The sequence below is a fragment of the Amphiura filiformis genome, chromosome 4 (assembly GCF_039555335.1).
Source record: "Amphiura filiformis chromosome 4, Afil_fr2py, whole genome shotgun sequence".
Classification (NCBI taxonomy): domain Eukaryota; kingdom Metazoa; phylum Echinodermata; class Ophiuroidea; order Amphilepidida; family Amphiuridae; genus Amphiura; species Amphiura filiformis.
Genome location: NC_092631.1, coordinates 26,591,227 through 26,616,111, shown reverse-complemented (window position 1 = coordinate 26,616,111; position 24,885 = coordinate 26,591,227). Strand labels below are relative to the sequence as shown.

The 24,885-nt window shown below is 36.8% G+C and overlaps 1 protein-coding gene across 1 annotated transcript; it reads left to right on the top strand.

Moving 5' to 3' along the window:
- The first annotated feature begins 979 nt into the window (after nucleotides 1-979).
- Nucleotides 980-24,824, top strand: LOC140150748 (solute carrier organic anion transporter family member 5A1-like). Its single transcript, XM_072172849.1, has 10 exons — nucleotides 980-1,065; nucleotides 8,437-9,288; nucleotides 10,323-10,475; nucleotides 12,585-12,755; nucleotides 16,534-16,698; nucleotides 17,337-17,535; nucleotides 21,043-21,226; nucleotides 22,034-22,212; nucleotides 23,132-23,196; nucleotides 24,493-24,824. Exons 2-10 carry the CDS (start codon nucleotides 8,589-8,591, stop codon nucleotides 24,819-24,821), a joined length of 2,145 nt encoding a protein of 714 aa, XP_072028950.1. The 5' UTR covers nucleotides 980-1,065; nucleotides 8,437-8,588; the 3' UTR covers nucleotides 24,822-24,824.
- Nucleotides 24,825-24,885: the final 61 nt, after the last annotated feature.

Here is a 24,885-nt window from a genome sequence, read left to right as displayed (position 1 = left end):
GCCTTCTCAACAACCTTCATGATGATAGAAGTTACAGTTATGCCACGGTAATTTGCTGGGTCTTTTGGATCTTTGCCTTTCTTCAGTACAGGAGTCAGAACACCACATTTGAGCATGTCTGGAATCTGCCCTGATTTGAGAATATAGTTGACAATATTGGTAAGGGACTTGATAACTTGATCACCACCAAACTTAAGATGTTCTGCAGACAGGTCATGAAGATCGGCAGCCTTTCCATTTGAAAGAGAATGAATGATGGTCTTCATTTCATCATTTGTGATAACGTCAAACTCGCCATCTTCTGAAGAGAGGATATCATTGATCAGGTTTCTATTCAAAACCGCATCATCTTTAAAACATTGAGTGAAGTTGGAATTTACAGACGGCTCAGCCAGAGACTGGAAGTACTCTCCAAAAGCTTGAGATATCTGCTCGGGTGTACATAAGGTCTTCCCATCGTGATTTAGCTCATCTGTTATGACCCGGTTTCCACCTCTTTGTTGATTTACAAGCTTGAAAAAGAGTGTGGTATCCTCAGATTTTGCAGCATGTAGAGGTCACGCGTCAATGGGAAAGAGCACTGTGTATTGTGTATAGGAAAACGGACAGTTACTGCAGTATGAATCGATTGCAAAATTGAGAAAATCCCATTTCGTTCTGGTATACCAGAACGAAATTCAAATTTCACGATATCTTTGCTAAACGAATTAATCTGCAAGAAATTTTTTGTACATAAACATTGTGTAGCCAGAGGTTTCCAGTGATATAAAAATCTGAACTTTTTTTGAGAAAAGTCCCGAGAGAAAAGTGGGGGATGATGCTGTGGATCACGAAATGCCCTTTTAAATGAAAGCACACATACGGCAAGCCATACCCATATTGTGGCAAAAGGCAAAAATGTGTATTGTGCCGCAAAATGAGGTAAGTGGCAACACGTTAATGATAACCATAACTCGATGGGTTAAAATTGGTTGTCAGGATCGCATGATCGGAGGGCTGCAAATAGGGGTAGGAAAAACTAAACTTGAATCTAAATCCGGGATTTAAATACAACGATAGCTGCATGTAAGTTTTAATATTTTTATATAAATTCAAGGCGTGTAACGGAGTCTTTTACTTTTAGAGTCAGCATGCAGGGTGAGGATAATTTTCTAGTTTCACTTGTTGTTTTCTTTTTAGCACTGAGCATGTCTGGGACATTTTGCCCTCTGGCCATATCCGTTTTTTACTACTTTTAGGGCTTGCTCGAGAAGTCTAGCCAAGAATTTGCTCACCGATAGCTCTCACATTCTACCAGGGCCCTGACACTCAGTTCAGAAGTACATGTATGTTTACTGCGTGGAAGCACCCATTGACATGATTGACCCTGTACTGTATTGTAATCGCGTATGACCAGGAACTACCGGCCGCATAGGCGCGCTTGAAGTTGAATGCGCCCTATACGCGTTATTGATCGTGTTGGACGCTTGTGCTGGCAACGCGATCGTCATGCGCGTATTTTGGGGGCTTTTTTTTTTTTTTTTTTTTGCTCTTCTTCACTTTTTCAAACGACCGAGAAAAAATTGGGTCAACCTTTTTGGGCTGTTGAGGAAGGGGCGGCAAAATTTAATTTTCTTCAGCCCCCCGGGGTTGGGGCGGCCACGGTACGCCACTGTTTGTAAGCACCCCAGCGACCCCCCGCGTTGCCGTTAGCACCCGTTAGCATTCTATGGCAGCGCCCATACGCGTGTCAATTTCTGGTTCGCGGGGTCTTTTTTTCAGGCTCTGAAGCGTGCAAATTTTTATTTGGCTGGTGCGATTTTTACAGTGGGGGACCTGATTCTACAGTTTGATCAGCTCGTAATCGGCGGAAATTGTTAGGCTTTTATCAGTACGCCAAAAAGTAAACCCACATTAAAAGTGTCATAGTTGACCTGCCTGGTCTCTATAATTAGTATTGTGCTTAATGTTAAAGAAAATAGACAACGTATCGGACTTGAATGAATAATTTGTGATGCTTCTGGCAAGATCATGAAGATGGCACGAGACAATTCTCGAAATAAAATATTATATATAAATATTAATCTGCGATGCTAGGGCCCGCCGATTAAGAGCTAATCAAAGTATAGGCTAGAGATCATTGCATTCAAAATATAGTCTGATTCGCTGAAGCATGGCATCGTGTTAAAGCAATGGAAGTTCATACGTTCAGAAGTAAACATAGCTGATCACGACAGGCGATCGCATCAAAAATGTTGCTAAAATTACACTTCAGCAAAATTTTAGACTGTCCAAAATCGGCAAATCTTGCTCAAAAGATACAGACGCATCGAAATAACTCATCCAAATTTCAACATTAACAGAATAAATAACCACCGGTGCAAAAACGATAGCAACGTACTCTAGCATTGAATGCATAACTATCGTGTACAAATTCAAAGCTAGAGTTCTCGAGTAAATATAAACATGATAAAACCCACTTGAGAACACACAAAAGATGCAAAATCCCTAGGAATGGCCCTGGTTGTATGTCAACAAAATCGCTTAAGGAGGCACACAGGATCACTAATTATCCATTATTATTCACCTCATAACTCGAAAACTATTCATGTAAAGTATATAAAAGTATACAATTTTTGAACGGAAATGAGCTCATAAATCCATTTAAAATGTCAGTTTTGGGTCATAAAGTACAATTTTCGAGAAAATCCCAAAAAACGGCTTTTTTGACCAAAAATTTTTGGTCCGCCATAAAAAAATTATTTGAAAATCAAAAACTGTAAAACATGAATTTTATTAATTTAGACAAATAAATCTAGAAAGTGTTTTTTTTATTTTTTGAAATTTTGCTTAGTTTTTAAAATATAGGCAAAAAATCAGTAAAAACGTGTGACCCGTGTTCAAATTTTTGAATCATGGGTTATAAAAAAGTTCTAGGCCCTAATTTAAAAAATGAAAAACACTATCTAGATTTTGGCCATATCTAAACGTTTGACTTAAAAAACTTACCTCAGTGATGCTTCATTTAGACGCTATGGCGGACCAAAACGGTTAAAAGTGGTCAAAAGTGAACTTGCCGAAAATCGCGATTTAGAAAAATACAGCGGATTTTAGGTCCATTTTTGAAGATTATTCCATAAATATATAATCCGGTGACTTGTGACGTTTGGTCAAGTTAGAAAATGAGAAGGGGCGTCCAACTGCAGCAGATTGGCATTTTTTTGGTGATTTAGAAGGTAAAATATACAATATGACAAAATTATCCGTGCACATTCGGCAAAAGTTTATCCACATGGTGTAGCCATTTTATTTACTGCAGTCTTGTTGCCATGGTGCAGCAGAGCTTCCGGCAAGGCCGCGGCGTCGCGTCGGCGTTTGAGGAGCGACAGGGCATGGACAGACAGACAGGTTACGTGAATAAGTTGCACAGTGCATGGTCGTGTTGCCATGAATCGAAACTATGATTATTTAAGCACAATTTTATCCTGTTCAAAAAAGATCATGCTCTGTATTAAAATTTGCGGACATCAGAACATTAGGCCTAAAAGTAGCATAGAATAACTGGCAAGCAATTATTTTAGCAGGAAGTTTTATGAAATGAAGAATCAATTGAGACATAATCATGATAATTGCGATTTCTGTTTTGTACTAATTTTCATAATTTTGCTTTAAAAATGCAATGTTTTTAATTTATCGCTTTTGGTGATTTTTTTCTTTCTTTCTTTCTTTCTTTTTTTTTTGGTGTTGACAAATATTGCATTTTTATGTTCATTGTCCTTTTCTGAACCGCAAACATAATGTTGTTACTACTCGTTGCTTTTTCTTTTTAGTTGGTGCTTGGGAGGCACCACAGCGGCCCGTCCGCGCCAAAGATAAAGGCATTTTAACGCCCGTTATAGCTAGGCCTACACCACAGGAATCCCAAGTAACATTTTAAAAGATTCTGATGTGTCGCATTACTCAATATGCCGTTTTTGTTATTTTCATTGTTTGTTTTTATCATATTTTATTTTTTAACTTTTTACGGAATATCAAACACGTACAAAAGTCATAGGCCTATTATAGGCCTAAAGCCACAATAAAGTTGTAAAATATTTTGTACCGCATAAAAAGTGAATAAAATAAAACAACAAAAATATAAAAAAAAGTGTGTCTGTTGTTGTTTTCAATCAAATAAACGTGTAAAAAGTGGGATAAAAGTTGTAATATGTCTTGAATAAACTTCTTGTAAAACGGACAAAAAGTAGGCCATAGGCCTAATATATGTTAAACGGCCAAAACACGGAGAGGTCACAAGAAAACTGAAAAACACGGAAATTTACATAGCCTAACAAAACCGAATTTCAAAAGTAGAAAACGGAACACTTATGGCTTTAAATTAGATTGTGGTTTATGCAGTAGGCCTACCGTATAGGCATCATGCTATAAAGAGCGTTTTAAAGCACTGCATGAAAACATTCACGGAACATGCTTTAAAGCAGTTTACCTTTTAAAGTATGCAGAAAACATTATAAACGTGAAAGTTGAAAGCCAGACAAACATTGCAAATAAAAAGGAATTCGGCCAAAACATTCGCAAAAAGTGTTGTAAAACCAAAAGCTTTTATCGCAATCATGGTATATGGTAGACCTAATAGGCCTACTAATGGAAATGTAGTTAAAATGGGTTATGAAAAAAGCACGAATTTGCGTTTTCGATTATATTTCTTGTTTGAAATTATTATTTAGCATTAAAACATTCATGAAAATGCTTTCATAAACGCGTGCTCGCTATGCCGATTTCAAATATCGACATTTTTAACATCGTAGAGTTGTAGGCCTATGCCTAGATATGGTCGATATGATGTATTGAAATGTCAACGTTTTTGACATTGCGTTAATGGTCAATCAGGAGTAGAGAACGTTTGAAAGCGAATCTTAAATCCGTGTTTTAATAACACTTTGAAACATTATTCAGGGCCTTAGGTATCTAATATAGGCCTACCGGTAGTAACTGCTTGCCTATTTTTTATGGTCTTTAAAATTAAGAGGCGTGACTGAACGATCGCAGAGGCTCCCGAACCAAGCTAATATAATAGGCCTATATTCTTGTCCAACTACACCAACTTGGTAAATCAAATAATAACAATGAAATGAATGAATGAATGAATGAATGAATGAATGAATGGAATGAAATAAAACAAATTTTTAAACATAAAATAATAAGCCTAATGATGTACTATGCGGGCTAAGTCTAGCCTACTAGCAAAATATTTAGGGCCTACTTTTCTATCGTATCTACCAGATTGCGTCATCATTACAGGGCTTCTTACGGCTAACTACTTCTTACCGATAAATTTCATCTTTTCAAGTTCAGAATGAAACTTGAAAAACAAAACAAAAAATTCACTATTATGTTCATATAAAAAAAACCTATGATTTATACCACTATATCAGCACTTTTTTGGCGAAATTTATCGAGTAGGCCTACTAATTCTGGGACGGGGACAGTGCACCTGGTGGTCTGTCGGCCCGCAGTTTCGCAATGCATTGGTGCAAGCTTTACCTACCTTGGAAGAGATCAATACGATAAAATACGGTACTAAGTGATCGCGATCGGCGACTCCAGCGCCTCAATCAGTAATCACCTCGCCCATCCAGTTTACCATGTGTGCGTGTCTTTGCTAGCAATACGCCGCAGTATGCAAGCGTATTTGAGAACGCGATCTATTGCGGGAAAACAATGATTTATTTGCTTTTTGCATTTTGGCTTAATTTTTAATGAAAAAGGGTCTTTAAAATAGCTTTTCTTATGGTTCAAATTTTAAGATTTCTTTAAAATCTATTAATGACAAGGTAAAATACGGTTTGAAGATGACATTAGTGATGAAAACTCAATTTTGGCCATGTAACACTTCAGTGATCCTGTGTGCATCCTTAAATTTTCAGGTTGATCTTATTTCATGTTGGTATAGCAAATATAATGTTCCAGATAACACTAGTTAAAGGAGTATTTTGTGATCCTAGCATCCTCTATTTATGTCATTTTTCATTAGATATCCACGAAAAAACCTATTCCCAAAATTTCAGTTGATTCCGATTTTGCGTTCATGAGTTATGCATGATTATGTGCAGACTTGTAGTATTGGGACCCGTCATGAGTACGGGTACGGGTACGGGTCCCGGACCATGAGTACGGTATGCGGTGCGGGTCCCAAGCCATGGGTACGGGTACGGGTAACGGGTCCCAGGTCATGGGTGCGGGTATGCGGGTACGGGTCCCAGTCCATGAGTACGGGCAGTGCGGGTCCAAAGTCAAAATAGGGTATGAGTGCGGTGCGGGTACGGGTCCGACGCCACGGGTGCAGTGCACGGGTGCGGGTACGGAAATTGGGACTCGATGCAGGTGGTACGGGTACGGGTCCCAGTATGGGTGCGGGTACGGGTATGGGTCCAATTATGGGTATGAGTATAAATAAATTAAATTAAATTAATTAAACATGTACAAGAAGAGATTAAATATTTCAAGTCTGGACTCGGACTCAAGTCCACTTTTTGCTGGACTCGGACTCGGCTCAGAATTGAACATTAAAAGGCTTAGCTCAGCTCGGTCAAAAAATAGGACTCGGGCTCGAAGTCGACCCCAGTCCGATTCCAGTCCAATCAATCCATGTACAATGTGGAAAAATTATTTATCTTAAACATCAATTGGAATTAAATTAATTGTCAATTTTCCAAGTACATTCATGCACATATACACAATACACATCCAACAGATTTTCCATTAGCTTAATCATTGTAATTATTACCATTAATTATGCACATCTGGATAATTATATCCATGTTTTATTTTATATTTTAAAACTCCTTTAAATCTCTTTCAATATCAAATCCCAAATTCCTGTATGGTAAGGCCCTCTCTATTCATTTGTCTCAGATGCACTAGCCCAAGCCTGGCACAAGAAGTATGTACACTGTATGCTCATATGTGGCTGGCAGAAAAGTCACACCAGTCACAGTATCATTAGTTATACATGTGTGCAGCATACAAGTAGTGGAGTGTATTTGAATGGAAAATATCAAAATGATTAGTAGAAGCTAAAATAATGATATTTTAACATGATAACTTGAAATTCACCACAAAAGAAAACATCTTTGCTGGGTCTTTTTCTGTATTGATCAGTCATTGTGTGAATGAGACATGTGTATGGGTGGCAGTGTGCACAGGCTGCTACATTGTACATGTGCAGCATTCATGTTCATTTTGTGTAGCCAGGGCTGGATTTATCTTTTTCAGGGCCCTGGACCAGGCTAAAATAAATTTAAAGGCATTTGCTATAGCTTTCCATTTACTCCCCATCCAACCCCATCCATGATGTAGGCCTAGTGGGCCTAACCTATTTGTTTTAATTATGAATTTATGATCAGAGGACTCACAGTGGGATTCATGAGTGGAGTTAACATGCATTTGGGAAGTGAGAGTATTCTATTCTCACTTTCCTGCACCCATGGGTACGGGTACGGGTCCCTGACCATGAGTACGGGTACGGGTACGGGTCCCAGGCCATGGGTACAGGGTAGATGGCACGGGTCCCAGGTCATGGGTGCACGGGTACGGGTGCGGGTCCCAGTCCATGAGTACGGGTAGATGGTAATGGGCACGAAGTCAAACTACGGCATGAGTATGCGGGTGCGGGTAACGGTCCGAAGCCACGGGTAATGCAGCACGGGTGCGGTATGCGAAATTGGGACTCGAGTGCACGGTATGCGGGTGCAGTGCACGGGTCTGGGTACTACAAGTCTGATTATGTGTATTACACTGCTCCATAGACAATGCGTTGTAATTTCGTTCTGGTGCACCAGAACGAAATTCAAATTTCACGATATCTTTGATAAACGAATTAATCTGCAAGAAATATTTGTACATAAACATTATGTACCCAGAGGTTTCCAGTGATATAAAAATCTCAACTTTTTTTGAGAAATGTGGGGGGATGAGGCTGTGGATCCCGAAATGCCCTTTTAATACATACATTAAGAAAAGCACCTTAAAATTGCACTTTCTGTTAGTATTCCTTTTTGGACTTAAACTTTTTAACATGTTCTAGCAACCCTATATAAAACTGTGACACTCAAAAGGCCATATCTCTGGAATGAAATGTCCGATTAAGATTATTTAAAAACAACAAAATGTTTCTTTCATCAATTCCCAGCCAATAAGTCTGAATCAATTAAAAAGTAGGCCTACTTCAATTTTTAGTGGACATGCCTACTACATGTACTTTGCAATTGTTTGTGTCGGTATAGGGAGTCCCGGTTCTCCTTCTCTAATTCTGTGGGTGTACTTCAAAAGCAGATGATAAAAACAGGGTCTTTAATATGTTAAAAAATGGTGTCTTGGTATCACCAAAAATATGTTGATCTTATTTGGCTTTGTTACTATGTTAATGGTGTATTTTGCGTTTTTACTTTGATACAGGTATAGTGAATGCACCATAGAAAGCCAACAACAATGATTTGCTACAGACCACCCCTATCTTGTTGAAAAGAAGTGAGATCAATGCGCATGAAAAATCAGCACAAATATATGGTGGAGGTGACCAGATCTTGACAAAAACTCGTTGTCAAAATATGGCTGATACACGTTGGAGAGCTTTGACCAATGAATCAAGTAGTAGCGGAACCAATTCCTCGACAGATTCTAGCATGGGTTTAACAATGTCCAATTCACTATCCAGCATCAACGGGCGCCCTCTATGCGGATACGGAGCATGGCGTCCAAAGAGGCTCCAGCGTCTTGCAAATGCCAAATTCTTTGTGTTGTTTTCAGGCTTACTGTCTATCGCACAAAGTCAGCTAACTCTTGGTTATACGAGTAGCGTCATCACGAGTATAGAACGGCGATTCCGTTTAAGTAGCTCGCTGAGTGGACTCGTAATCAGCTGCTACGACATCGGGACTTTAGTGGTCGTTTTCAGTAGTTATTATGGAGGAAAACAAGGATCACATCGACCAAAATGGATTGCGTACAGCGCATGGTTGATGTCGTTAGGCTCGCTGATATTCGCAATCCCACATTTTATTGGTGGACATTATCATGCAGTGTTCTCAGACTCGCAAGATATTTTGCCAACCTGCAACTTGACTGCGTCTAGTTATAATCAAACTTATGAGGACTTAGACTGCCTTAAGGCCAACCCTATATGGCATAGTCTGTTGTTTTTCTTCACAGCCCAGGTTCTTATCGGTATCGGATCTACCACTATGATCACTTTGGGTACTACTTATATTGATGATTTTATCAAACGGAGTGAAGTTTCTGTGTATCTTGGTAAGTTCAGATATCAACAATAAATCAAGCAAATTTTCAAACAACAATAAATCAAGCAAATTTTCAAAGTACCGGTATATGATTTGTAGAATGAACTTTTGCAAAACATCAAAGTGTTATTTTTCAATAATATTTTGATTTAGACTGCTTTGACCAAGAATACCTTGTCTACCCTTAAATAAATAATGAACAACCTTCGCCCAAAGACTGTTGACAAATGAAAACAATTAGGTGAGGGCATCATTAACCCAAACCATAAACAGTCATACAAAAAAAACCCTAAAATTGAAATGGTTTGTATAAGGAACCTCAAACTCAAAAGGTAGCTCCTGGTCCATAGTACCAGGCCTTGTCGTCTAGATTTTAAAGGCGAGTGGTTAATCACTCGCTAGCATGATGCTAGGCGAGTGGTCGAATATTCACCACTTATTTGGGTATACTAGTAATCAAGTAGAGCTTCGGTCTTAAAACGGTATCAATGTATTTGTGGGGTTCGCGCGCTAAATTTTTGACTTTCTCCGCTTGGAGGGGCACAGAATCGAATAAATGCTGAATCGGCTGATTCGATGACTGATTTTGCGAGATTCGCAGCGAGTGATATTTAGTGTCTATGGCGAATGGAAAAACGCTCACTAGAAATCGAGTTTGGGCGAGCGGTGGCGAGCGAGAGCGATCGCTCGCCTCAAACGGCAAGGCCTGTAGTACTATTTGTCCAGTGGACTGAGGATCAACCTGCATAAAACGTGCCATAAGTTATCAAAATAGAGAGTACAGAGCCTGGTCTGCAAAACGACCTCATGTCTAACGATTAGCTATCAATCAAAACTTTCGGTTTCATTTGCAAATGCTCTATACAATAAAAAAAAAACCAGAAAATTGAATATGCCCGACTTCAAACTGATTTTGCTTGATCACACCACATATATTAATATTAAAATATCAAGGAAGGAATGAAGAAGTTAAAATTGTACACATAAAGGAAGAGCCACTTCATGTTAATGGTGTTAATTGATTTTTTCACTTCACATTTCCAGCAATTTTCTACTGCATGCCTGTGGTAGGGCCAGCTCTAGGGTTTGTTACAGGCAGCATGTGTCTCGGTCTCTATGTGGATTTTGGTACGGTGGCAGCATCCAAACTAGGACTAACGCCTGATAGTCCACAATGGGTAGGAGCTTGGTGGCTAGGTAGGTAGAAAACTAAGGCCTAAAAAATAAAATTGTTTGATTGGCGTAACCCGGCCGACCCTAAAAATAGGCCCGACTCTAGACATTTTTTCTTGTTTTTTGGCAAAAAAAGATAATTAAAAAAAAAAAACCTAAAATTTAAAAAAAAAGAAAGAAAAAAGCAATTTACAGTATAAAATGTGTGTAAGAAAAAACAAATTGCCGATCGACCGACCCTAATTTTTTTCATGTTACGCCCATCAAACAATTTTTTTTTAGGCGTAAGCAATATTGTAAAAACCTGTCAAAATTAAATTACACATAAAATTGGGTAAAGGGACTACCACCAATTTGCGGAAAACAGAACACCCTGAAATTTTATCAAAATTCGTATTTTTTCCCAGGAGTGGGGTGGGGAGGGGACACTCAACTTAAATTTTGGTAGGGGTGTACGGTGTGGAGGGCCAAACTTTGGGAACTAAGAACTGCTTTTCAGGCAATATAAGGGCTTGATGAACTGAAATTGGGGTCAAATTATAGGCTGTGGAGCTAAAGAATTCCAATTTCTTTCCAAATTTGAGTTTAAAGAGCTACAATCAGAATTTGAGGCTCAAAAAACTGGAGCAGATCCAAATGTGGGTCTTAGGGAACTGCCAGAGACCCTGAAAAGGGGACCCTTGACCTTTACATGTTACAAATGTATTAAAGCAATCTGATTAAAACCAAAAAGCTGACATACAAAATGAAGGTAGGATAAATGTACATACTTTTATTATCACGTGAGTTAGGATTGACCTGGGAAGCCATGATTAATGTTTGTATAAAGCCAGCAGAAGCAGTTAACACTGGGGATAACAATTTGTGACCCGATTTAGTTCATTTCTAATGTTGGCAAATAAACATCTCAAAAAAAGTAACTTACCCCCCTTAAATAATGGCCATTATTCAAAAAGGGGCTATTGTATTGCAAATCTGTAAAATGTGTTGGAAACAGAATTTATTTCTGCCCATTTTGACACCTCATTTGATACGATAGCCCAGAAAACAATAAAACACCGGTCAATTTAATGTAGTGAGGTCCAGATTTGAAAGTTGCACTTGCATACAAATGTTTACAATACAAAAACACTCAGATATCATTACATAGATTTCCTTCCATTACACTGAATGCAAAATCAATAGAATTTACTGCAACTTTCAAATCTTGGGCTACATTGATTTAAATGTACGTTGTGACATCAATATTTAGTCAAGTGCTACAAATGAGGAGTCAAAATGTGCAGAAATAAATTCTGCTTCCAACACATTTTACAGATTTGTAATACAATCACCCGTTTTTGAATATTGGTCAATATTTAAGGGGGGTCAGTTACTTTTTTTGAGATGTTTACAAAACCGAGATATAGCCAGAAATAGGTTTTAAATGTTATACATATAGTTTGTCATAGTTATCTAGGCCATGAACATGTAAATATGTTGTAACTTTGCAACCAAATCAGTTATAAACATGGCGTTTGGACTGATACAGGCTGTATCCAAATGATTGATACCCATCAATTTTCATGTTTATCGAAAAAGCATGTCTCTTCCAAATGTAACATTGGATATACTCTTTAACTGTCCAGAATGTATACTTTATAACTTGTTACTCAATTTTTATATACAAATTAATGGGATATCATGATGAATTTTGATGTGTCAGACTCATCCATTACCATTGAAAACTGATGGGTACCAAACATTTTGATACAGCTTGTATAAAGGGAATGTTTTAACTGATAATAATTAAATTTTGAAAAAATATTACTTTAGCCTGAGTGGACTGACATCTAGGGATCATTTGAGGACATTGCACAAAATATGCTCAAAATATTTTAAAACTCGATATACCGTACATGTATGGAAGTTGATCATGAGTTTTGATGATTCTTGGATCAAGTGATGCTCCGGAGAAGGGTGATGTTGGATGTTTGCTATTGACTTTAGTGCACAACCCTCAATTGAGAAATTAGGTGGGGATGTAGAATTATGCTCTTTTTACTTGCCAACTTGTTTGTTATTTTGGAATTTAACAAATTTTAATATCTCATTTTCTTTTGAATCCATTTTTTTTCATGTGCATTATCACAGGTTTCTTTATAAGCTGTGCAATGTTAGCCATTTTTGCAACACCCATCTTAGGGTTTCCCAAAGAGCTTCCTAAACCAGTTGAAGATAAAAGAAAGACTAGAATAGGAGGAGTGGATGGTGACGATGAAGATGAAACCGTTCATATGGCCTTCAATGATGTTAGCTTAAAAAGTAAGTATAACGCACCCAATGGTGTAGCATCATAGGAGCACTGGGGTGGGGGACATGGGGGCACATGCTTCCCAACGGAAGTTCGCATTTTGAAAAATCTCATTAACCCTAACACGTAAAAATCTTACAAGGAAAACCACTGCGCACTCATGCATCCCACATGATGGCATTGCGCAATCACCCTAAGTAATTTATGGGCACCAAGTCGCTGGCCGGGCAAGGGACTCCCCCGTGGCATGAGGTCGTTGATCGTGTGTGTGGCACCCGAGGGGTCCTGGGGTCAATTCCCTGGGGTGCAAAGTGAAATCTTTCTTCATCTTCTCTCCTTTTTCGTTCCTTCTCTGCCTTCTGATAGCAAAAAAGCATGTTCCTTGGTAGGGTTAAAAATTGCTGAAATGTTACAATATTACTTTACTTAAAGAAAGCATAGTAAATTATTCAAATGTATATGTAAGTACCTTAAAGTGCAGAACTTTGTAACAAGCATTCTACACTCAGTTACAGCCCCGATATTTTTATTATAACAAAACTAAACTACACAATTGAAGTGTAGGCTATAATATACCGACTGCTAATTATTTTAATTTAGGAAAGATTTTTAAAAATTTTGTGCTGTGAAAGTCACCCCAGGTTAAATGTTGAATGCAAATGGGCTATTCCATTTAAATTCCACACTACCCCTGTGGAAGATTTTGGAAATATCTTTCACAGGAGGAGTATGAATTTCAAATGGAATGTACACATTAGGTGGCTCCATTTGAATTTTATACACCCTCTGAGAAAGATTCAACCTAAATCTTCCGCTGAGGGAGGGCGAGTTTCAAATGTAGCTGCTAATGTGTTCAATTCATTTGAAATTCATACTCCCTCTGTCAAAGATATTTCCAAAATCTTCCACAGGGGTAGTGGGGATTTTAAATGGAATAGCCAAATGACACCACTCTACAGCCTAATTCAAGGTATAATGTTACCAGTAATCTACCAGATGTTGTAGTCATCATACTGTGATTGATGCAGTGCTTTTGTATGTTAGTTGAGCAATCAGTGAACTAGAATTCTAATTTTTTTTAAAATGTGTTATTTTTGAACTAAACTTATTATAGGCCTAAAAAAAGATTTGTATTGCCCTTTTTGAGTGCACGCCCGATACCTATATCCATGTACCAAGTATCATATCGATGTGCAATTTGTGCACCATTAGGCCAAAAAAAATATTGTTGTGTTGCCCTCAAGTGGGAAAATGGGAAATTTGGGTAGGACGGTCGGATTTTTTTTTTTTTCTTTTCTTTTAAATAACCTTCAGTTTTAAAAAATCCCCTCAAATATTAAATAATGCTTCTTCAATTAGGGGACATTTGTCAATTTTGACTTCTGGATACCTGTTAAAAAAAAATAATGCGACCCTGATTTTTCAGGATTTAGGGTAGGACGGTTGAGGGCAACACAACAATTTTTTTTTTGGCCTTATAAGATAGATAGATATGTGAGGATTTATTCAGCAATGTTACAGTTCCTCTATTTGAAATTATGTAAAAACTAAATCATCTGTTTTTACAAAATGATAATAATTTTGGTTGTAATAATCACATCACATTCGTTTGTTAGCTTTGTAATTACCTTATTACACCATGTATTTAATTATTGCCAATTTGACATTTCACAGTTTTTTCACCACATTAATTTTATTAACCAGATGCTAGAGTATATTTTATTAACCAGATGCTAGGGTATAACAATGAAATCTGTGAAATTTAAATACAAATGAAAGTATGCATATCAGGAGTGTAACTGCAGCTGTTAGAAGTATACAAATTAAGGCCAAGTAAAAATAAAAATATGTTTCTCGTCCGGGTTTTTGAAAATTAGGAGGATGAGGGGCTTTTTATTTTCTATTTTTTATTGGAAAACTACGCTAAATGTATGTATTTGGCACCATATTTTGGGTATTCGACATACAGATTGATATCTGAGAAAAAGGAGGAGGCCCTTTTTATTCTATTGTTTTGAGAGGTAGGCCCCTCTAGTGATCACAAAACTCTTCTGAAATGATGTATTATGCATTTACAAAGCCGTAAAATAAGTTTCAACTTCTGAAACATCTTTTTCAACAAGTTATAACTGAAAGTTTACAAAATAAAAAGAAATTTGAAAAATCTTCAAAAAAGGAGGAGAGTGCGGACGAGAAACATGTATTTTTTTACTCAGCCTAAAAGCGAACATGTGAGAAATAATTGCAAATAGTGTTAATGATAATTGATGTGTATATGAGAGAGAAAGGGTCATAAAAATTAGAGGCGACGGAATAAAAAACACCCTGTTTTACTGGCGGATGGACATTTCAATATTGTCGGTTGGTTGGGATATTTTTTTCCAGAGGCGAAATACCCTAAAATATTTTTTGCAAACATATTTTGTATATTCTGCTTTAAAAAAAAATTAGTCAAAATGAATCCATTTTGGCCCCAGAATGGCTGATTTTACATGATTTTAGCAAAAAATTTAAAACAATTATCCCAAAATGCAAAATCTGGGTCAGCCTAATACATATTTTGAAGAGCAAGAACAACAAATAATGTAAATATTGAATGTTTATTCAATGGTCTATGTTTGATGGGAGATTGCAATGCATTGAGCACTCTGTGATCATGGTGTGCATTAGTAAATGAAAAATTTGCTCATGTGGAGTACAATAGTTTTTGCAGCTGACACTGCAGGTAAATATAGCAAAACTAATCAATGTTACCAGCACATGACTAAAGGTTTAAAGCCGTAATGTACGATCATGAATTTGGTAATTTTTTTTCAAACCTGATTTTTAGCATATATATTTGTATTGTTTACACATTGTAACTTTTCATTTTACCTTAATACCGTACTGACGCGAGTATAGTCCCACCTTTTAGTAAAGTTCCACCCCCAAATTTTTTTTGGAGTATCCCTGGACCTAGACCTAAATGCTAGGATCATTCATGGTTGATTTAAAAAATATATATATTGTAGGCCTATGTGTTTTGAATAAATTTGTACTCATGTCATACTCTATTAATGATTTCAAAATGCATTGAATTTGTATGTATTTTGTATGCAAGTTGGACCCTATTCGGTAATTGTGCCTATAATGATATTATAGTTCTCAATTAACTCATGATGTGTAGATATTATTATGTTTTTGCAAACTATTGTGTTTTTAGGGGGCACTATAACTTAAGGTATAAAGCCAGTTGTGGTGCTCAAGTTTGGTTTGGGTATAGGGATGTGTCACTGAGAATTGAAAGTGGACTTATAATTACAAATGTGTACCAATTTTCCAAGAAATATTGATTCCAAAAGTCCAAATTTCAGCTAGAGTTAACAAAAATTGTCTTACAACTTTTCCCAAAATCTGCCAAATTTAGAAAATGTTGGTTATCTTGAGCCAAAATGAGTCTCTTTTCCAAGAAACAAATTGTGAAAAATGACTCATCCATATATACTAATATTGGCCTAGAAAAAGGGGTCTTGATATACCAAATGGCAATAAATGTGATTTTCTGTCATTAGTACTGAGTACTCCCCTGGTGCGATGATATTGATAATGATATTGATGATAATATATGTACTGGTGTTATCATCAATGGACAGGCTCATTAACTCCATATACTAAATGTATGCAACTGTGTTGTGTTGTCAGGAAGAGATCAATAATGCTGATGTTTCTCTATTTTGGGCAAGCCTTTTCACAAGATCATTTGAAAAGATTGGTTTAATTAAAGTTTAACAATTTTTTTTAATTTTTCAGATTTACCCCGTGCAGTATTTAGTTTATTAACCAATCCTACATACATGTTTGTATGCCTGGCTGCAACCAGCGAATTCTCTATTGTTACTGGTTTTATACGATTTGTTCCTAAGTTCATCGAATCACAGTTTAGCATTAGTGCCTCCAATGCAGATCTACTTACAGGTGAGCAACATGTTAAAACAGGATTTGAACCTGGGACCCCTGGTGTCAAGGATGAAACTTTTTATTCCGTCAAATTCAAGGCTAAGTCTTCCATAGGGGATGTATGGATTTCAAATGGAATTGCCCAATCATCCTTTACTATATTACTTTATTCTTGACCTCTAGAAAACCTGGGTCAAATCCAGGTCAACGAGGAATTTCTTTTCTTATTCTAAGTAATCTTTAACCAGTGGCTAAAATGTATTAATAAAAACTACAACCATGGATAGTTTTTAGCAGTGCTGACAGGTTTGCTAATGAATGGAATGTGAGAACCACACTAAATTACTGTTCTTGTTTAATATGGGTATGGGTAAAACAAGTTACTTTAGAATTGTACCCTTTTTGATTTCTTATTTGTGAAAGGAGGTTGTGTGTGAGTTCTTGAGAAGCAAATAAAGAAATAAAAAGTAAAAGAAAGCATGGCAAAGAGAGGAAGAAAGAGAAATAAAATATGAAATTCTTTTGTTGCCTTATCATTTTTCAAAGCCTGTTTCATTGACACCCTACAGCATATCTTTCCGAGTTCACACTGCTTGAAATTAACTTTCCTGTTTTCCTTTTACACTTTTGCATTATCAATAATATCATGCTTTCAGGTACCCTTATACCAGCTGGCGCAATAGGTGTGGTCCTTGGTGGTGCACTACTCAAGAAAGTTGGCCATGGACTTACAAAAACAGCAAGTGTATTCTTCGGTGCAACTATAGTATCATGCTGTCTCTTCGGGGTCTTATTTCTTATCGATAGCTGCCCTACAATGCCCCTGGCAGGGGTATCAACAAGTTACTATGCCAGGTAGGAATAAGCCATAGACAAATTGTGCTATTCCACTAGAAATTCACACTGCCCCTGTGGAAGATTTTGGAAATATCTTCCACAGGGGCAGTATGTTTTTAAATGTAACTGGTCAGGGTTAGTAATTTTGAAACCCATACTCCCCCTGTATTATGGCTTTACCTATATCTTCCACAACTGGAGTGAGTATTTCAAATGGAAGTTACCCAATTGTCTATGGTCATTTTCACGGTAAAGGGTGTAACTTTTGATTTTTAGGGTCAAAATTTCAAACCACTTAAATATGTTTCTGTTTACTGAAATCATGCATAGAAGCAACTTAAATTCCAGTAAAATAATGTTTCAAGGCTTAAACCTTTTGATTTCTAATAAAAATTTGACATTTGCATAACATTTTGGTTAAAATCTAAGAAAAATGTATTTTACATAACCTCAGAAAATTATGACATGAAAGCTGGAATACATGTGAAATCCCATTCCAAAGTAAGTCAACAGATATAAGTTAAATTTTATACCATGTTTTGCTATGTTTGTAATTGCAGTTTTGAAAATTTTTAACATCAAGTGTCATTTACAATGGAAATTGCCAAACCTTAAACATATTTTTTAAGTTTTAATTGGGTTCCTAAAATAATTTGAATGTCTAACTTCATGTACAAATACTACTTGATGAAAGGAACCTCCCAGCCAAGTTTCACAGAAATTGGAGTTGTTTTTTAGAATTGGCAATTCAAGCGATTTGTGTTTCGGAGGCTTCAGTTAACAACACAGGTGATCATAAAAGTAAAATATTTTAGCTAACTACTACAAGTTGACATAAAAAATAGGTAAAAAATATCACAATTACCAATTTTCATGCTTTGCTTCTAAGTATTGAATTTCAGTTGTGACAAAAATTAAATTATCACAGCAAGTCATTTTTTTTTTTGTTTGGAGGCTTCATGTTAACAATTGTTAAACATTGCAGAAGTAGTTTTTTGAAAACAACAGTGTTGGGATCATCTAAGCTGTTATTTTCTTGTGTGTATTGAATCAATGATTCTATGCGGCAGATATTGTAGATTTATCACACGTTAATTTTTTCACCCATTTGTTAAGTATGGTGTTTTTTGCATGTGAAGCCTCCGAAACAGGCTTTTTAAGGTATCAGTATATTTTTCAAACATTAACCATAATGTCAATTTTTTTTTAAATTTATGACATTCTGCACATATCAAGTAATAATTACAATGCAGATATCAGTATGAAACACACCAATTTAGATATGCATAGATGATAATTAAGCTTATTGGTGTTTCGGAGGCTTCATTTGTTTGGAGGCTTCATTTGTTAACGGAAAGTTTGTATTGGGTCCCATTTTCAAACGGTGATATATATCTCCACGATTTAAAAACATGTGACTTGAGGATCTACTTTGCTACATTTTGATAAATAGATTGGATGAGCTCTTTTATTTATATTTGCAAAAGCTTGCTGAACAGTTTGTTTCGGAGGCTTCAAAAAAGTTAACGGAAAAACGGCTATTTGAAGTCAAGATTTTATAAAAATTTTAAAAGCTTGTAAATCGGCTAATTTTTGTTACCCATTTCAAGTTAAGATAACAACTGTTATGAATCAAGAAGAAGTGAAGAAATAACCAAGAATTATGAACCAAAGCTACACCCACAAAGTTTGTTAACAATTGTTAGCGGAAAATGAAGCCTCGAAGCGACAAATATCGAAGTCCGGTTCTCAAAAATACAGGGCCGTTCACAATTAAATCTAATGTGGCAGTGTTTACTGAACATATGACTGTACTTTCAGGATAAGAAAAATTATCCATGAACTAACTGAAGAAAACACAGGGTTTTACAAAAATGTTACTGTTTTTTATAGTTTTTCAAAATGGCAATATTAAGTACATTTAAGCCTGCTAAAACTGAGCGCAGTAACTCCCAAAGCTGATTATGCTACCCAAGGTAGCTGCTAACTAGATGACTTATGTGGCCAAACATCATGACATTCTGTGGCTTTATTAGAACACTACGGATTAAAATGTTAAAAATCCAAAGTTACACCCTTTACCGTGAAAATGACCCTATTCTATTCAAAACTCATACTCCCTCTGTGGAATACTTTAGGTAAATCTTCCAGTGTGGATTTTAAATGGAAAAGCCCCATGTGACACTATTAATTATCTCCTGGTTGTTCATTACAAAGATGGCCGGAAACGTTTCCCACAAGAACACGGCATACCCAGGGATGTACAAAAACAGCATGTGTATAATGCTTTTGTGCTTCTTTAAAGCCATAATGTACGATTTCCTTCAAATTTTTAGTTTATTATTTTATATTCAAAGTGCTGAAATAATGAAAGTTTTGTCCATTTTTGAACTGAAATAACAAGGTAAAGTGAAAGAAACCCTGCTGGTTATTTTGGCTGTTTATCATGCAGTTCTATAGGAGAACATAAAGTCGTAATTCACGAACTTTGCTCTGTTGACCTACAATCAAAACAAATTTGGCTGATTCCATTTAGGTGCAAGTTGGAATGTGTGTAAACATTACAAATATGCCAAAAAATCAGGTTTGAAAAAAATCAACCAATTTCATATTACATGATCGTACATTATGGCTCTAATGTCTTTTTGTTTCTTGCAGGGGCTTAGACCAAATGGTATTAGACCAAATGGCAATAGACCTTCCTTGTTGGTTAATATTTGAATTGATACAATAACATATAATAAAGGTCACTGCAATGAATAGCACTACTAGTTGTGTTTTATAAGGCCAAGAAAAAAATGTTTGCGTGCCCTCCAGTGGGATTTTTAGGTTGGGTAAATATATATTTGTTTTTTAATGACTCACTAACTGTATAGGCATGTAGGCAATGAACATTGGTAATGTGGAAAGATACATACTTCACTTCAGACCTTTCAGAATTTAGTTTTGAAATGAAATTTAGACACAGAAAAAGCAATAAAAAACCATTAAAATTATAAACTAAAAACTAAAAAAAATTTTTTTTTAAAGGGCCGACCTTGATTTTGGCCAATTTTGGGTCGTTCGGTGGAGGGCAAGCAAACAAAATTTTTTTGTTTTGGCCTAACAAACAAAAGTATAGTCCTCTTGCTCTATGAAAAAGGATGTTTATCCAGAACCAATTACTAGTATTTACCCCCTTTAGCCAAATTCACTTCCAGCTGGACAAGCCCACCTCAATGATAAACTACAGTAGGCAAGCCAAAAGATAGAAAATTGTTATGTAATAATGGTATTATTATAGCTATATAATAGGGCATCAGCAGGGGCTAATTGGAGGAATTAGTGGTTTTGATAGTAATTCCTTTTCGTAGAGCAACCAGAGTATATGTTGACAGAATCTGTAATTTGCAGAGCATGAAAACAAAATAATTTGTGTCAAAATGGCACATAGCAGCCATGGCATGGCTCTCAAGGCTTTTTTTCTGCTTCAATTATTCATATACTCACATCAATACTTTCCCATTTTCTTCCCATCTAATCTAGTGATGCGTGGGAGAGACCCCCGGATCCCGCCAACATCTCCCTGACAGAATCATGCAATTCACAGTGCAATTGCTCCATGAGTTCCTATGAGCCTGTATGTGGGGCCAATGGGATCGCATACTTCTCACCGTGTCATGCTGGATGCGTTGGTATACGTAACATAGGAGAAGAACGCTCAGAATATGTAAGTACTTCTTAGTGATAAGCTGATTTGCAGACGATTTGTTTTTACCAATCCACCCCACCTACTTATAAAAATGAAGATGTTTCAGACCAAACATATTATAAAATGCATCCTGAATTATCTTGTCTTCAGTGCAGTGTGGGAATGAATGGGCTATTCTAGTTGATATTCATACTATGGAAGACATGACCTATGATGAAAATGATCAAAAATGGGCTAAAAAGTACACAAAATGGCCTAAATGTCTTAAATATTAGGGTGGCCAGTATCCCACAGGGGGAGGAAGAGGAGGCAAGACTTCTTACAGGGGTCCAGCTGCCCCCTTGCTTCCCCCTTGGCTATGCCACTGTTGGGCTCTGCCACCCACTGTAGATACAACCCTCGGTATAATATATGTGACCTGCTACCACGAAATCAGTGTTAAGTCGCCCGACTTTATGCTCATTTTGTTGAGTTGGTAGTTTCGAGATATTTGGTCTGACTAAATTGATGTTCTTTGTTTGCCGCCACTTGTACAAGCCAGCAGTATTATCCTTTGTGAATGGCCCATTGTTCCCCCATTCACAAAGGATATACAGACATACTTAGTAGCTTTAACAGGTGAGTGAACACCAACGCAGTAGCCAGGGTGTTTTGAGTGACTAACACCTTGCAACTTTACCCTGATTTTATGGTAGCAGGTCACAAATGAGACTTGTTAAATTGATAAGAATCAACTGTGATTCACACAAAGTTGTGAAAAAGAATCTGTACAAGAATTGATTTGCAGTTCTAACCCTGCTGTGTTTTATGTTACTTGAACTTCAGAATTTCACAGATTGTAGCTGTATAGCTGCTTACGACGACCTGGAAGATGGCCTAGACTATGCTGTGTCTGGAGATTGTGAGAATAAATGTGAATCATTAGTATGGTTTATGGTGGTTCTCATCATCATTGTAATTAGTACAGCCACCATACAGATGCCTGGGATAACAGTAATATTGAGGTGAGTTATGATTTAATAATAATTATTATTATTGCGACAAGGCAGATGTTCACTCAATTAAGAGCGCTCAAGGCACTAAAACAAAAAACTGAACAATATACAAAGAAAACTAAAAGCAAAATCAAGGAGGATAACTTAACTGCAGAATGTCTCTGACGTAAGTTGAGTTTTAACAATTTTTTAAACACAATTTCATTTTTAGCAGTTCTAATATAAGTAGGCAGTTCATTCCATAGACGTGGGGCTGCAATTGCAAATGATCTGTCACCCCATGTGCAGTTGGATTTTGTTTCTTGAAGAAGTTGCATGTTTCCTGATCAAAGAGTACAAGTGGGAACATAATTTGAAAGGAGTCAGATAAATATGACGAAGCAATATCATTATTGCCATCAACATAAGTTTAAAAAACATTCTTTGGGTGACAGGGATGCGGTTTCCACTCTGTCCTTCCAGTTTAAATCCATACACCGCACCCCAATGGAAGACATAACTTTAATCTCCCAAACATGGGGTGTGAATTTCAAATGGGGTTACCTGAATGGGTAAATGATTGCTAGGGTAGTTGCATCAAATTAAAAATTACAAATAAAATATTTATTCCATTTTAAATCTGGTTAAATGATTTTATAATGAAGGGGCAGGACAGGAGCACCGACAGCAACTTCTTCAGAGGGCACATCATGTGACTGCTGTTGGTTCAGGACATATATTGAGGGCAGTACGGCAGTCGGGATATGCCGTCTGTGCAGTTGGTTAATTCAAGGGCTGTCTGTGGGACAGGAAATTGTCAGAAGTTGCAGGGAAAATCTTTGAAAGTTGCATAATTCGGCTACCAATCACGGGTTTGAGCAAATTTATCTAACAGTTACAAGTTTTGAACCCATAATAATACCTAATCTGCTGATTGCATTATTTTCAGGTGTGTGAATCCGGAACAACGTCCTTTTGCAATTGGTATGCAATTTGTCATATTAAGACTTTTAGGTAAGTAGGATGTGTGATGAAAACCAGAAAATAAATAAAAAATAAAACCTATTTCCGCTGGAACAGTTGATGAGAGCAATTATTGAATAATAGTCTTTAATCTTAGTTGTTACTTGATTATGTTTCCTGTCCAAGTCTAGAATTAACAGGTAGCAAAAATCATTGTGTTAATTATTTTTCATTATTGTCATATTAGGCTCTTACTGTAATTTGTGACACATGACAGAGCCAGGAATCCTCCCACCTTAGGAAAGTACAGGGGATTCCTTAGCTTGCACCCCCAGCATTGTACCTTCCTGTGTATGACTGTATGTGTAAACAATTAATTAGGTTAAAATCAAACAGGATTTTCCTGTGCCATGAAGTAAGAATTTTTGACCCAGGAAGGAGTGGGTATCCTGGCATCTTCCTGTGTGTTGGCATTTCAGGAAGTGCCTTTATGGTATGTGGTGGCCTATTTTGTGATTTTCAATGATACTGCAAGAACATTAAAAAAAGGTGGTAATTTATTAGTAGCTAAATAAAGGAATTATACCGTGTATAGAATTATAGTACATTTTCATTGGATAAATCGACATAGTAAAAAAAAAAGAAATATTAGAAAGGTTTTCTATAGTTCTCGACTCTCGAAAATTAAGATTTTTTTTTACAGTGGGCCACCAATCGCCAAGGAAACCATTTTATGTGACCAGGGGTCATTGTATATGTTTCAGGTCAAAATGTGCAGGTCATGATGTACGATGGTGATTTCCAAATATTGGAAATAAATTGAAAGCTTCTTTTGATCTAGAATTATAATAGAATTATATATATACAATAACTTAATATCTTAACCACTAGCAGGCTATGTTAGCACATCTATGTTGATGATTTTTACCATTTACCGAATGAGCAAATTGCTAACCTGCCAGTCTGGGCGGACCAGGCTCAAGCCAAACGCTGAAGCCAAGCAAGCCAAACGCTGAAGCCAAGCAAGCAAAACGCTGAAGCCAAGCAAGCAAAATGCTGAAGCCAAGCTCATAACCTTATATAAGTATGCTAGCCTATATCAGGGGTGTGAAATCTCCTCTTTAAGCTGAATTCCTCTTTTTTGGAAACTTCTTTGAGGCAAATATTAGCTTTTTCTTTCATTTTCAGCCCATTTTAAGCATATTTCAGTGCTTTTCCTCTTTTTTTCTCTTTTTTGAAAAAAGTTCCTCTTTTTTCAATAGAGAGTCACACCCTGCTGTATGGAAAGAAACATAATTAATTACGTTGTAATTTATACTGCATTTTCATTCCTGTTCATATCACCAGGATACATTCCAGCACCGGTGTATTTTGGTCACGTCATCGATAGCACCTGTATATTCTGGCAAAAGCACTGCGGTAGCAAAGGTTCGTGCTGGGAGTACGACAACAAACGTTTCTACATGGGGTATCTAGGTCTATGCACCGGTCTCAAGTGCGCTTCTCTCCTCTTCGCGTCATTGACGTGGCTCATGGCACGTCGGCAATCTAGGAAAGTTTCTCGTCACCGGCTGGCAGGTTCATCGGTGCCGACGGTCAACGGTTGCAGCGAGGTAGAGGTCGTTACAAATGGATCGGAAATGTTTGACTTGGATATGCATGAAATAGCAACATGATGCGTAGGTAATATTGACTAGCTTTAACCCCATGAGAACTACCTGCTGATTGGCCATTTTCATT